Source organism: Macadamia integrifolia, unplaced genomic scaffold, assembly GCF_013358625.1.
Source record: "Macadamia integrifolia cultivar HAES 741 unplaced genomic scaffold, SCU_Mint_v3 scaffold1273, whole genome shotgun sequence".
NCBI classification, from domain to species: domain Eukaryota; kingdom Viridiplantae; phylum Streptophyta; class Magnoliopsida; order Proteales; family Proteaceae; genus Macadamia; species Macadamia integrifolia.
The window spans coordinates 10,724-23,465 of NW_024868139.1; the positions used below are offsets into that span (position 1 = coordinate 10,724).

Below are 12,742 nucleotides of genomic sequence, written 5' to 3' on the forward strand. Positions count from 1 at the left end.
CTTTCACTCCAGATCCATACCCAAGAAAAATGCATTTCTTAGCCCTAGGTTCCAACTTCCCTTCATTTACATGTGCATAAGCAGGACATCCAAATACTTTTAAATTTGAGTAGTCTGCAGGTTTACCTGACCAAACTTCTTCTGGAGTCTTGCACTCAATAGCTGTGCAAGGAGATCGATTCACCAACAAGGTTGCTGTGTTAACTGCTTCTGCCCAGAACTCCTTGCCCAATCCTGCATTTGATAACATACACCTTGCCTTTTCTAACAAGGTTCTATTCATACGCTCTGCCACTCCATTCTGCTGGGGTGTTTTAACAACTGTATGGTGTCTTGCAATACCTTCATTTTTGCAGAACTCATTAAAGTCACCTTCACAAAACTCTAGGCCATTATCGGTTCTCAACCTTTTAATTTGTTTCCCGGTCTGCTTCTCAAGCAAATTCTTCCACTGTTTGAAAGTGACAAATACTTCATTTTTGTGCTTCAAGAAATAGACCCAAACCTTTCTAGAGAAATCGTCAATGAAAGTAAGCAAGTATCTTGCACCAACCCCCTTTGAAGCAACCTTAGAGGGCCCCCATAGGTCTGAATGAATGTAGTCCAAAGTTCCCTTGGTCCTGTGAATAGCAGTACTGAAACTAACTCTTTTCTGCTTCCCAAACACACAATGCTCACAGAACTCCATTGCTCCTGTACTCTGACCACACAACAAGCCCCTTTTACTTAATGTTGCCATCCCTCTTTCACTCATATGGCCTAACCTCATGTGCCATAAATTTGTGACATCTGATTCAGACATAGATGATGAAGCTGCTGCAACAGACCCAGTGACTGTAGTACCCTGCAACACATACAAACTGCCAACCTTGATTCCTTTCATCAATAAGAGAACTCCCTTGCTGACCTTCATGACTCCACCTTCAGCTGTATACTTGCACCCATTTGAATCAAGAGTGCCTAAACTGATGAGATTCTTCTTCAAATTAGGGACATGCCTGACATTGGACAAGGTTCTGACAATGCCATCATACATCTTGATATTGATCGTTCCCATTCCAATAGTCTTACAAGAAGCATTATTTCCCATCAACACAACTCCACCTCGAACTGATTCGTATGTGGAGAACCATTCACGATTGGGACACATATGGTAGGAGTAACCAGAGTCAAGAATCCATTCATCATGTGATCTAACTTTATCATCAGTCACCAAAAGCATATCAGACCCACTCTCATCTTCAGCAATACTGGCTTCTGCAGAATCATCTCTTTTCTGTTGATTTTGAGCACCACCACCTGCCTTCTGCTTATTTAAAAGCTTATAGCATTCAGATTTAATATGCCCCTTTTTCTTACAGTAATTGCAGGTTAAATTCTTGTGCTTAGATTTTGATCTAGCCTTCTTTTTGTCACCATATGAACCCCTTTCATTCGTTCTCCCTCTAGCTACCAAACCAACACCATCAGATTTATTGGTAGTTGTCAACTCATCATCAATCTTCTGCTTGCTTTGTAGATTCGTTTTGACATCCTCAATGGAGATTGTCTCTCTACCATAAATCATGGTATCCCTAAAGTGCTTATAAGATGGAGGCAGAGAACATAACAATAATAGGGCCAAATCTTCATCGTCTATTTTAACATCTATCCTTTTCAAATCAGTAACAATAGAATTGAACTCAGATATATGGGATTTAATAGAAGTACCTTCGCCCATATGAAGGGTATATAGTTGTTGCTTCAATCTCAACCTATTGGTGAGGGATTTGGTGAGGTAGAGGTTCTTTAACTTCACCCATAACTCTGTAGCCGTTTTCTCTGAGAGAACTTCCTGTAGAACATCATTCGAAAGACACAACTGAATAGCTGAAAGGGCTTTATCATCCAAATCGCTCCAATCATCATCGGACATAGTTGCAGGTTTCTTCGCCTTCCCAAATAGGGTTTTCTTCAAACCCTGCTGCGTGAGAACAGCCATCATTCGAACCTGCCATAAACTGAAACTGATGTTGCCGTCAAACCTATCAATATCGTATTTCGTTGAAGCCATGGATCGAAGTAACCAAGAGCTCTGATACCAGTTTGTTAGATCAAACACCAAGAAACACGAATAAAGAGAGACAATAGATCCGTACGACACAGAGATTTAACGAGGTTCACACACCAGGGTGGTGTGCTACGTCCTCGGGCGAAGAAGAAGATGATTCACTATGCAGAAGAAAGATTACACCCTAGCAGCGNACACCAAGAAATACGAATAAAGAGAGACAATAGATCCGTACGACACAGAGATTTAACGAGGTTCACACACCAGGGTGGTGTGCTACGTCCTCGGGCGAAGAAGAAGATGATTCACTATGCAGAAGAAGGATTACACCCTAGCAGCGGCGAGGAAGAACTCGCCCTGAAACCCTAGCTTCGTGAAAACCCTAGAATACAATGACTCTCAACAAGCAACGGTACATTATATATATATACTCCAAATAGCGGTTCGACCCATCGGGTCGCGGTCGATCCGGTCGAACCATACCGCGGGGGCTACACCCCCGCACCCCCATACGAGATCGGTGATGGGCTCCGGGCTTGGGCTTATCGGCCCAAGCCCTCTGCTTCCATCACAGATCTCAGAAAATTTCCCATTCGGGTCGCCACCAAAATATGTCGGATCGGGTCAATCTTCAAAACGGGTCAAGAATTCGAGACAAACTTAACAAGCTTTTATGCTACAATATTCAAATTATTTTATGTTTCATAACCCAAATGTGTCCCAATATTCATTAGCTTGGTTTGATCTTATCTTTGAATTTTCTGTTCACAATCTTCTGTGGTACTACTGATCTTTGATCTTTCACCATCCCCCACCCCCACCAGGGGAAAATTTCTAAATCAATGTTTGCAGCTAAATAGTGTTCTTAGAAGAAGAGATTAGTTTCTAGGACTTGACAACCTAATGCAGGAGAATTTGGGTTCCTACATTTGCAGGCAGCAGCACTAGATGGACAGGAGATCAGTGTTGTCACAGATTATGTTCTAAAGGTATAAACTCTTCAAACTAATACCTGAACAAACAGGATACTTTTAACATGGGCATATAGACTGATCATTTTCCATAAATACTCCACTTCAAACCTCTAGATCTTGGGGCTCGAGGCTTGTGCTGATACCTTGGTGGGAGATCAAATGCTGAGAGGGATCTCTGGAGGACAAAGAAAGCGTGTCACAACAGGTTAGCATAACTTAAACTTCATCTAGTAGTAAAATTATTCTTGTTCTTGCTTTATTATGAAAAGGAATTCTTCATTTGATATTCTTGATCAACATGATATGCAGGGGAGATGTTGGTTGGACCAGCAAGTGCACTCTTCATGGATGAGATATCAACCGGTTTGGACACTTCAACAACCTTCCAGATTGTGAATTCAATTAGGCAAAGCAACCACATTCTAAATGGGACTGCAGTAGTCTCTCTCCTCCAGCCAGCACCAGAGGTTGATGATTTATTTGATGACATTATTCTCTTATCAGATGGGCAGATTATTTACCAGGGTCCTCGTGAACATGTGCTCGAGTTTTTCGAGTATATGGGATTCAAATGCCCTGAAAGGATGGGAGTTGCTGACTTCTTGCAAGAAGTAACCATTCAAAACCATTTTCCTTTGTCCTTTTGTCTATCTCTAGCTTTTAGCAAAACTGCGACTATATTTCCATGGATTTCTCAGGTGACATCAAGGAAAGATCAACAACAGTACTGGACACATGAAAACAAACCATACAGATTCATCCCTGCCAAGGAATTCTCTGAGGTGTTCCACTCATTCCACGTGGGCCAGAAGCTAGCAGATGAACTTGCAGCCCCATTTGATAAGAACAATAGTCACCCTGCTGCCTTAGTGACCAAAAAATATAGTGTCAGCAAGAAGGAACTGTTGAAAGCCTGCATATCAAGAGAAATACTACTGATGAAGAGTAACTCTTTTGTCTACATTTTCAAGATGGTACAGGTGGGTAGTAGGTTTCATCAAAATTTGAGTTTAAAGTTTTCTGATCATGTCAACAATTTAAAGGTTCAGATATTTATTCCAGATTACTGTTGTGGCATTCATAACGATGACCATATTCTTGTGTACTGAGATGAAGCGTGATTGAGTCACCGACGGTGGGATACTTTTGGGTGCTTTGTTCTATGCTCTTAACTTTCTTATGTTTAATGGTCTTCCAGAGCTAGGTTTCATCAAAATTTGAGTTTAAAGTTTTCTGATCATTTCAACAATTTAATGGTTCAGATATTTATTTCAGATTACTGTTGTGGCATTCATAACGATGACCATATTCTTGCGTACTGAGATGAAGTGCGATTCAGTCACCGATGGTGGGATATTTTTGGGTGCTTTGTTCTATGCTCTTAACTTTCTTATGTTTAATGGTCTCCCAGAGCTTGCCATGACTGTAATGAAGCTTCCTGTTTTTTACAAGCAAAGAGACTTCTTTTTCTATCCTGCTTGGGCATACTTATTGCCCACATGGATGGTAAAGATCCCACTCACAATAGTCGAAGTTGCCATTTGGGTGTTTATGACTTACTATGTCATAGGATTTGACCCAATCATTGCAAGGTAAAGATCATTGGAATGAGGTTGTAGTGTTTCTACTGAAAGATTATATGGATCTGTCATCAAAGTAACAGGGAGATTGTTCACTGCAGGTTTTTCAAACAGTACCTTCTGCTTGTATGCCTTAAACAGATGGCATCTGGATTGTTCAGATTCATTGGAACAGTGGGGAGGAACATGATTGTTGCAAACACATTTGGGTCCTTTGCATTCCTCATACTCATGGGTCTTGGGGGATTTATCTTGTCAAGAGCTATGGTTTGAAGTTAAGTAGAGAGTTTCTTTCTCTGGATAAGTTTACAATTTTTTAAATACAGAGATTTTGATTTTCTTTATGCCAACTCTTTATTTCAGGTTCAACTTCATGAGAACCTTCTTTCTTCATCACAGACAATATAAAAATATGGTGGAAATGGGGTTACTGGATCTCTCCATTGATGTACGCACAAAATGCATTAATCGTGAATGAGTTCCTTGGGAAAAGTTGGAAACATGTAAGATCTCTTTTTTTTTTCCTCCCAAAATCATGTTAGAAAGAAGATTAACTAGGAAGAATAGTCTCCAATAAGTTCACAATGAAATTTGAATTTTTATTTATGTTTAAAAATGTGATAGGTTCAATCCAATTCTACAGAGTCATTAGAAGTGGCGGTCCTAAACTCTCGAGCGTTCTTCACTGAAGCTTGTTGGTATTGGATTGGAGTAGGAGCATTGATTGGTTATGTTTTCCTATTCAATGGTCTATCCATTTTGGCTGTGTCCTATCTCAATCGTGAGTATACTTTAGTTTTAAAAACCAATATAAACTTTCAAAACAGAGTCATAATGTTCAAATAATTGAAAATTTTTATTGCAGCATTTGGGAAGCCTCATGCAGTTCTATCTGAGGAAAAGAGCTCTGTAGGTTGGTCCTCATCCAGATGCATATAAGTTGAATAAATTTCATCTACATACTTTCTATTTTACCTTATGGGGGTTGACTTCAAAAATTTCATAAATGCAGAAAGTGGAGAAAAAACTAAAATAACCATTTCGTCTAGGACTTCATCTGCAAGGATAGCAGCAAGTGATGCGAATATGAGCATGAAGCAGGGAATGGTTCTTCCATTTGAACCACTTTCCCTCACCTTTGATGAAATTAGATACTCCATCGACATGCCTCAGGTATTTTAAAAATTCAAAGAATTGGGAACCATCAGAATAGGTTTTGATTACAATGATAATAATGGGGAAAAGTGAAAATGCAGGAAATTAAAGCACGAGGTGTTACAGAGGTCCGACTGGAGCTTCTCAAGGGAGTCAGTGGAGCTTTCAGGCCAAGAGTTCTTACAGCTTTAATGGGTGTCAGTGGCGCTGGTAAGACCACTTTGATGGATGTTTTGTCAGGAAGAAAAACTGGAGTCTATATCAAGGGAAACATCAAAATATCTGGCTATCCAAAAAAACAGGAAACATTTGCTTGTGTATCTGGATGCTGTGAACAAAATGACATCCACTCACCTCATGTTATGATCTATGAGTCCTTGTTTTATTCTGCTTGGCTTCGGCTACCTCTTGAAGTCAATTCTTCCACTAGAAAGGTGCAAAAGAAAGATACTTTACCCTTTTGTTGAGCTTGTTTGTATCAGTTGGTTTTTTACTAACTGGTCAATGAAATTACAATTGTAGATGTTCATTGAGGAGGTCATGGAGCTTGTAGAACTAACGACACTAAGGCACGCAATCGTTGGGCTCCCATGTGTAAATGGTCTCTGAACAGAGCAGCGCAAGAGGCTAACCATCGCAGTTGAACTTGTTGCAAAACCCTTCAATTGTATTCATGGATGAGCCAACATCTGGCCTAGATGCAAAGTCAGCAGCTATAGTGATGAGGACAGTAAGAAACATCGTGGACACTGGACGAACAGTTGTGTGCACCATCCATCAACCAAGTATTGACATATTTGATTCTTTTGATGAGGTTAGAAATGTTTGGGATGAACGGACAAGTAATCTTTTATTGCTTTGTAGTACTAATTACCAAATAATTACAACTTTACCTCTATGCAACAGCTGTTTTTACTGAAACAAGGAGGAGAAGAAATATATGTAAGCCCATTAGGGAAATATTCCTGCCATTTGATCAAGTACTTTGAGGTGAGGCAAACTATGAAAACAACAAATAAGTAACAGAAACCTTAGATACTTTTCAACCTTGGTATAGTTATTCATAAATGTGGTTAATTTGTGTTTCATGAAGGCAATTGAAGGAGTTAATAAAATAAAAGATGGTTATAATCCAGCAACATGGATGTTGGAAGTGACAACAGCAGCCCAAGAAGCCGCTTTGGGAATCAATTTCAGAGATATATATATATAAGAAACCAGAACCATACAAGTAGGTTCACTTAAATCTTTTCTCTTAGATATCACAGTTACTGTTTCATTTTCTTCTTTTATAATTTAATGGTCTCTAATCATTCAGGAGAAACAAGGCAATGATTGTGGAACTGAATGAACCTATCCCGGGTTCAAAAGAACTTCATTTCCCTACTCAGTACTCCCAGCCTTTCTTCAACTAGTGTGTAGCTTGCCTTTGTAAACAACATTGGTCTTACTGGAGGAACCCACCATACATTGCCGTTAGGCTCTTCTTCACAACTATCATAGCTTTGCTATTGGGGACTATGTTTCGGAACCTTGGATCTAGAAGGTAACTTATCCTACAGTGAATTCCGAAGTTTTTATGCTCTCTTCTTTTGTGTCCAATACTAAACGATTTCAACTTTGAAAAATCCCAGCCAAAGGCAACAGGATATCTTCAATGCAATGGGTTCTATGTATGCTGTTATTCTTTTCCTTGGGGTAACAAATGTGATGCAGTTGCACGATGGACTTAGGAAAGAAATATCTTTTGATTTGATTTTCTATTGTTTTAGAATTAATTTCTTTTTAAATTAGCTAGCTTTTAATTTTAGAATAGTTTCTATTTTTAAGTAGTTTCCATTAATTGTTTGATTTTTCCTTTATATTAGTCATGTAATAGAGAATAACTCAGTTTTGGAGATTTGAAGTTTTTTGAAGAATTGAAATTTGGTGTGAAAACCATGGTTGCCGTGGGCTGTTTTCCCCCTCCCGGATTCTCTGAAATCTTCTTATTCCCACTCTTATCTTCTTCTCTTGGTTCCCTTTTCTTCTTTGCTAGCTATCCATGCTCTGTTCTGGGCGGTAATCTCAGATGTACAAAACGTATTACTGAACCTTGAAAACCCATCGATCAGGTCTGAGATTTGGACAGAAGGTTGCTACCTCCTAGGCGACACAAACCCTAGAAGATCTCCTCCCAAGCTTGGTTCTGCTGTGAGAAATCAATCTCAGATTCAGATCTGGTTCTTGTTTGCCGCCTGGAGAAGTTCAAAACTTGTTTACCTCATTGAAGCTTGCTATTTGATGTATCTATCTGCCAGAATCAAGAGGCCACAAGGTTGGTAGCCTTCGTTTGGAAGATCAGCCCAAACCAAGGCCTATCGGCTGAGTTCTATCCACCTGAGATTTAATTTTACCGCTGGTTTCTGTTTTCAGTATTGACTTAAGGTTGAAGAAGGTGGTTTCTCTATATTACAAGTAAGGCCATTTCAAAATTACATAAAACCCCCTTGCTGAATTTTTTTATTCTTTTTAACTCATTTTCTTTAAAATTTCAGAATAAAGCCCTCATATTAAAGTTTTAATTTTAGAACTACACCAGCTACCACAATTATTTCTAAGGCTTTGCTTGTTTCTGAAATTACAAAAATACCATTCAACCATTAAATTTGAGATTTTTAGTCATTCTTGTGGGTCCTAAGCAATCCGATTTCAGTCCTTGGAATCCGGATCCGCATCAAAATGCCTCCACAGTACAGCCAGTTGTAGCCATTGAAAGAGCAGTCTTTTATAGAGAGAGAGCAGCTGGAATGTATTCAGCTTTGTCATATGCCTTTGCCCAAGTAATCATATTTCTTTAATAAGATCAACATTGCAGAATTTACTAAAGAAAGTTACAGTTTAATTGCCTTTATGTTTTCACCAAACACATTTCTTTCTGGTGCAGGTAATGATTGAGCTTCCATATATCTTCATACAGACTATAATATATGGGATTATAGTGTATTCAATGATCGGATTTCATTGGACAATTGCAAAGTTTTTTTGGTATCTGTCCTTCATGTGCTTCACATTGTTATACTTCACCTATTATGGTATGATGGCAGTGGCCATGACACCCAACCAAGCCATAGCTTCTATAGTTTCAACTGCATTCTATTCATTATGGAACATTTTCTCAGGATTTATAATTCCAAGAACGGTATGTTTGCATAATTCTTTCCTATTTTAGAGTGTAGAAGTAATACACTTCAGACTTTTTACGTATTTATTTTTGTTCTTTACAGAGAATTTCCTGTGTGGTGGAGGTGGTACTACTGGATCTGCCCTGTTTCTTGGACATTGTATGGATTGGTGGTGTCACAGTATGGAGATATACAGGAAAAGCTTGATTCAGGCATCACAGTTGATGAATTTGTGAGGAGCTATTATGGATATAGACATGAGTTTTTAGGAGTGGTTGCTGCGGTGATTGTTGGGTTCCCTGTGCTTTTCGCATTCATCTTTGCTTTTTCGATAAAGGCATTTAACTTCCAAAGAAGATAAGAAGCCAATGGAGTGGAGAAGGAAAAGCAACATATACCTGAATTCAACAACATGGCCTGCAATTTCTGAAAGTTCAAAACATTTGGTTTTGTTGCTCTTAAATTCCTCACAAAAGTGAGGATGCAAAGCTCTCATCCATGTTCCCAGCAGCTTCTGAGTGCCAGGATCCCATGACACCACCGCCTAAGTTTCTCAGCCCAGGAGGAAAACGCATGTTTCGCTCATGCCTAATAGGGCTACCAAGTCCAACAGGAGAATTGGGAAGAACCAGACTTGCCAATGGGCTTCCAGGATCGAGGTTACCAGATTTGCCAAGGAAAGGGGTTCCATGCTGCGATTTCTTGGGTGAAGGCAATGCCCCAAGATAAGCTTTTGGGAGCCCAAGAGAGGAGGGATTCGCAGCGGCTGAACAGAATTTAAATCCAGAGAGAGAGAGAGAGAGAGAGGAGGGAAGAAGGAGAGAGGAACCACTCTTTTTGAGAGCCGAGGTCTGATTTTCATCCTCAGCTGTCGGATTGTTGACCGCCATGTGTCAACTAGGTAGTAAAATACGTGTATCATCCGAAAGTTTAATTCAAAAGTTTATAATTTGACGTATCAATTAAAAAAAACCGTTTAATATGCAGATTTTAAAGATAACCATATTATACATGAATAATACTCGTATAATACGTTATATACTCAATAAAACTTTTAAGTTAAAAAAAAAAAAAAAAAATTAACCCAAATGGGCCAAATCATGATTTTCGACCTTTGCCTTCTATCAAGAACCCTAATCAATCGAAACTATAACCTTTCTTCTTCCCTCATCTAAGTAAACCAAAAAAATGAAGAACTTTTGCCCCAGTGATCCCTTCTCCCTGCTCTCATTCTGTTTTTCATTTCTCTTTCATTGATTGTTGAAAATCCAATCAACCTTTCTTCTTTTTCTGTTTCTCTTCCCATTGGCAGTTGAAATTCCAATCGAGGGTGATTGCATCTGCAAATAATTTTTATCGAGAAGCAAGAAAGATTCAAAAGAGATGACTCACATGGACAAAGATGGCCAAAGGCGGGATTCCTCAAAAGAGGTTGAAATAAAAACCTTTCTAGGAAATTTAGCATACAATCGCTATTTGAATTGGACTGACAATTATATACAAATATAGTTGCAGCTGGACAATGTGAAGAATTAGAAAGAGGGAAATGACACGGGTGTTCTCTTCCATTTGTTCTTGCAATACTGCATTTGAGAAATCAAAGGAGTTGAAGGGAGGAGGTTCTTCAGCTTTAAAATTGATCCGTGATCGGTCTTAGATTGTACCCCCATGGAAATTTCAAGAAAATTCAAGCGCATTTCTGGGATGAACGATTGCAAACACTTATTGTCCATCTTCTTGAATCTTGTTTTCGTACCAAGAAGAAGAAGAGAACATGTAAAAGTTACGAGACGAGATAAGGTTTGATTCTCCTTTTAGTTCTTTCTTCCATACCCTTTTTAGGAATTAAATTTAATTAATATTAAATATGAAAATTCAAAAGAATGGGAAATGATTTCAAATTGGAAAATCAGATTGGATTTTAGTGTCCATAAAACCATGGGAGACTAGAATTTAGTTTCAAACAATCATTTTTAGTCTCGAATTTTTGCTCCCAGATTTTTACAGAGCAACCGTATTAAACACGTACCGTATCATTGCCGTACGTGTTTTATTGCACCGAATTTTTTGAAACGTATTATTACTGTATGATCTATTTAATTGTCGTACGTTTCCGTTCCCATATTACTGCCGTCCATGAATATACTAACTATGGTCAATAGATAGAACCACCTTCGCCAGATCAACTACCAAGGCCTTTTTATTTTATAATTTTGCCTTCACGACTAGTCATGCGGATTGAAAGCAATGAAGAGCATTAAACACCCCAGTGTGACTGGCCTTAAGAAGGTAAGAGGAGTCGAACTCAGAATCACATGCTTCCTGAGACGAAAGTCCCTTACCAACTCAATTACCCCTTGGGGTTCTCTATTCCATCTTTTATTATCTAATGAAGTTTTTTAGTTTTCTTATAAAAAATGATTAATCCAAAGATTAGGTGAATAATTTGTTAAACCAAAACTCTCTTTTAGATTATCCTATAATTCTCCCTACTATAAAACAGGGAGAACCAGTCTATGAATGATAGTCAGGGCTGTCCATCGGTCTAGTTTTGGATCCGGTTGAACTTGTTTCATGTTGGTAATGGGCCAAATCTAAAGCAAACCATTAAGCCAAAAATTTGTTTTGATTTCGGTCCGATTTGTATCTGTAGTTTACCAAGATAGCTTAATGTGCCTTTAATGGCCCGTTATCAGGCTGCTACTGGTTCAGTTTCAGTCGGTCCAATTCAACTTCAATTTCTATCAATTTCATAAAATGAAAACAAAACCAAAATCAACCGATAAGAATTCAATTTAAATGGTTTAGACTGAACCCATCGAATTCGGTCAGTCCATATAAATCGGGCTCGAAATTGAACTTTTCCTTTTTCTGATAATTAAATTGACATTCATTTGGGTGTGTCGTAAGCCAGCTCGTCATACATAGTTCAATCTTCAAATGTCAAAAGACCACATGTTTGAAAGAGACGCAATATTGCTGAGGTAGCTCACACGTCCAAACCTGATCTTTGAAAGGTTATCTAAATTCTAAGGTCACCTGGGACGTAAGCTTGAATGACAATTAGGAAGATACAAAAATTTAAAAGAGTATTTATGAATTCAAAGGGGAAGGTGAATTATTCTATTTCTTTGGCTATGAGTTCAATAATTGCAAAATTTTTCTTTTCGATGATAATATTCAAACTATTGTTGAGTTTTCTCTTAAACAGTTATAAAATGATTTAGTGTAATAGATTACTTTGATGACAGATAGCACGTTTTGTCGCAGGTGGGGGAATATTGAATTTCCGTTGCCATTAGGAAGAGTAATGAGTCCGACGGAAAGATTTTTCCGTGGGCTGGATGAAAAGGTAGACTCTAGACGTCACTTTTTACATGATAACCCCAATAATGGAAGTGTACTTAATAGTTTCAGCATGAAACTAGTAGTTTGCAAGTCATAATCTAGTGACACAGCTTGTTAGATATTTTGTCAAAGGGGGAGGGGGGACGGGGGAGGGGGGAGGGGGAGGAGATGGCAATTTCATAAGAACATAACTGAACTAGTTGTGGCTCCTTCAATCTCAACCCCAAAATCCCACCTTCAGGTGAAAGGAAAATCTGTTTTTGAGACCCATTTGGTCACATGAATGAATATGCCTTACGTTGACAAAACTCCATCAAAAAAAAAAAAAAATTGACAAAATCTACATTGACTGCTAATCTGTCACTTTTCGAATTCTGTTATTTACGTACAGGGTGGTACATGATCTTCTTTTGTCGCCAATATAAAAATATATATATATATATATATATATTGCAAGATTGATTGTTCATT

The 12,742-nt window shown here is 38.4% G+C and overlaps 1 protein-coding gene across 1 annotated transcript; it reads left to right on the forward strand.

Annotated features, from left to right (window-relative positions):
* Nucleotides 1–2,985: 2,985 nt before the first annotated feature.
* LOC122063252 (pleiotropic drug resistance protein 1-like) lies at nt 2,986–6,368 on the forward strand (the record flags this gene model as incomplete). The annotated part of the gene is made up of 11 exons (XM_042626953.1): nt 2,986–3,039; nt 3,139–3,229; nt 3,334–3,635; nt 3,723–4,004; nt 4,300–4,530; nt 4,746–4,871; nt 5,229–5,385; nt 5,470–5,517; nt 5,617–5,777; nt 5,861–6,193; nt 6,282–6,368. Coding segments are annotated over 11 exons (1,872 nt in total), but the record flags the coding sequence as incomplete, so codon positions are not given.
* Nucleotides 6,369–12,742: the final 6,374 nt, after the last annotated feature.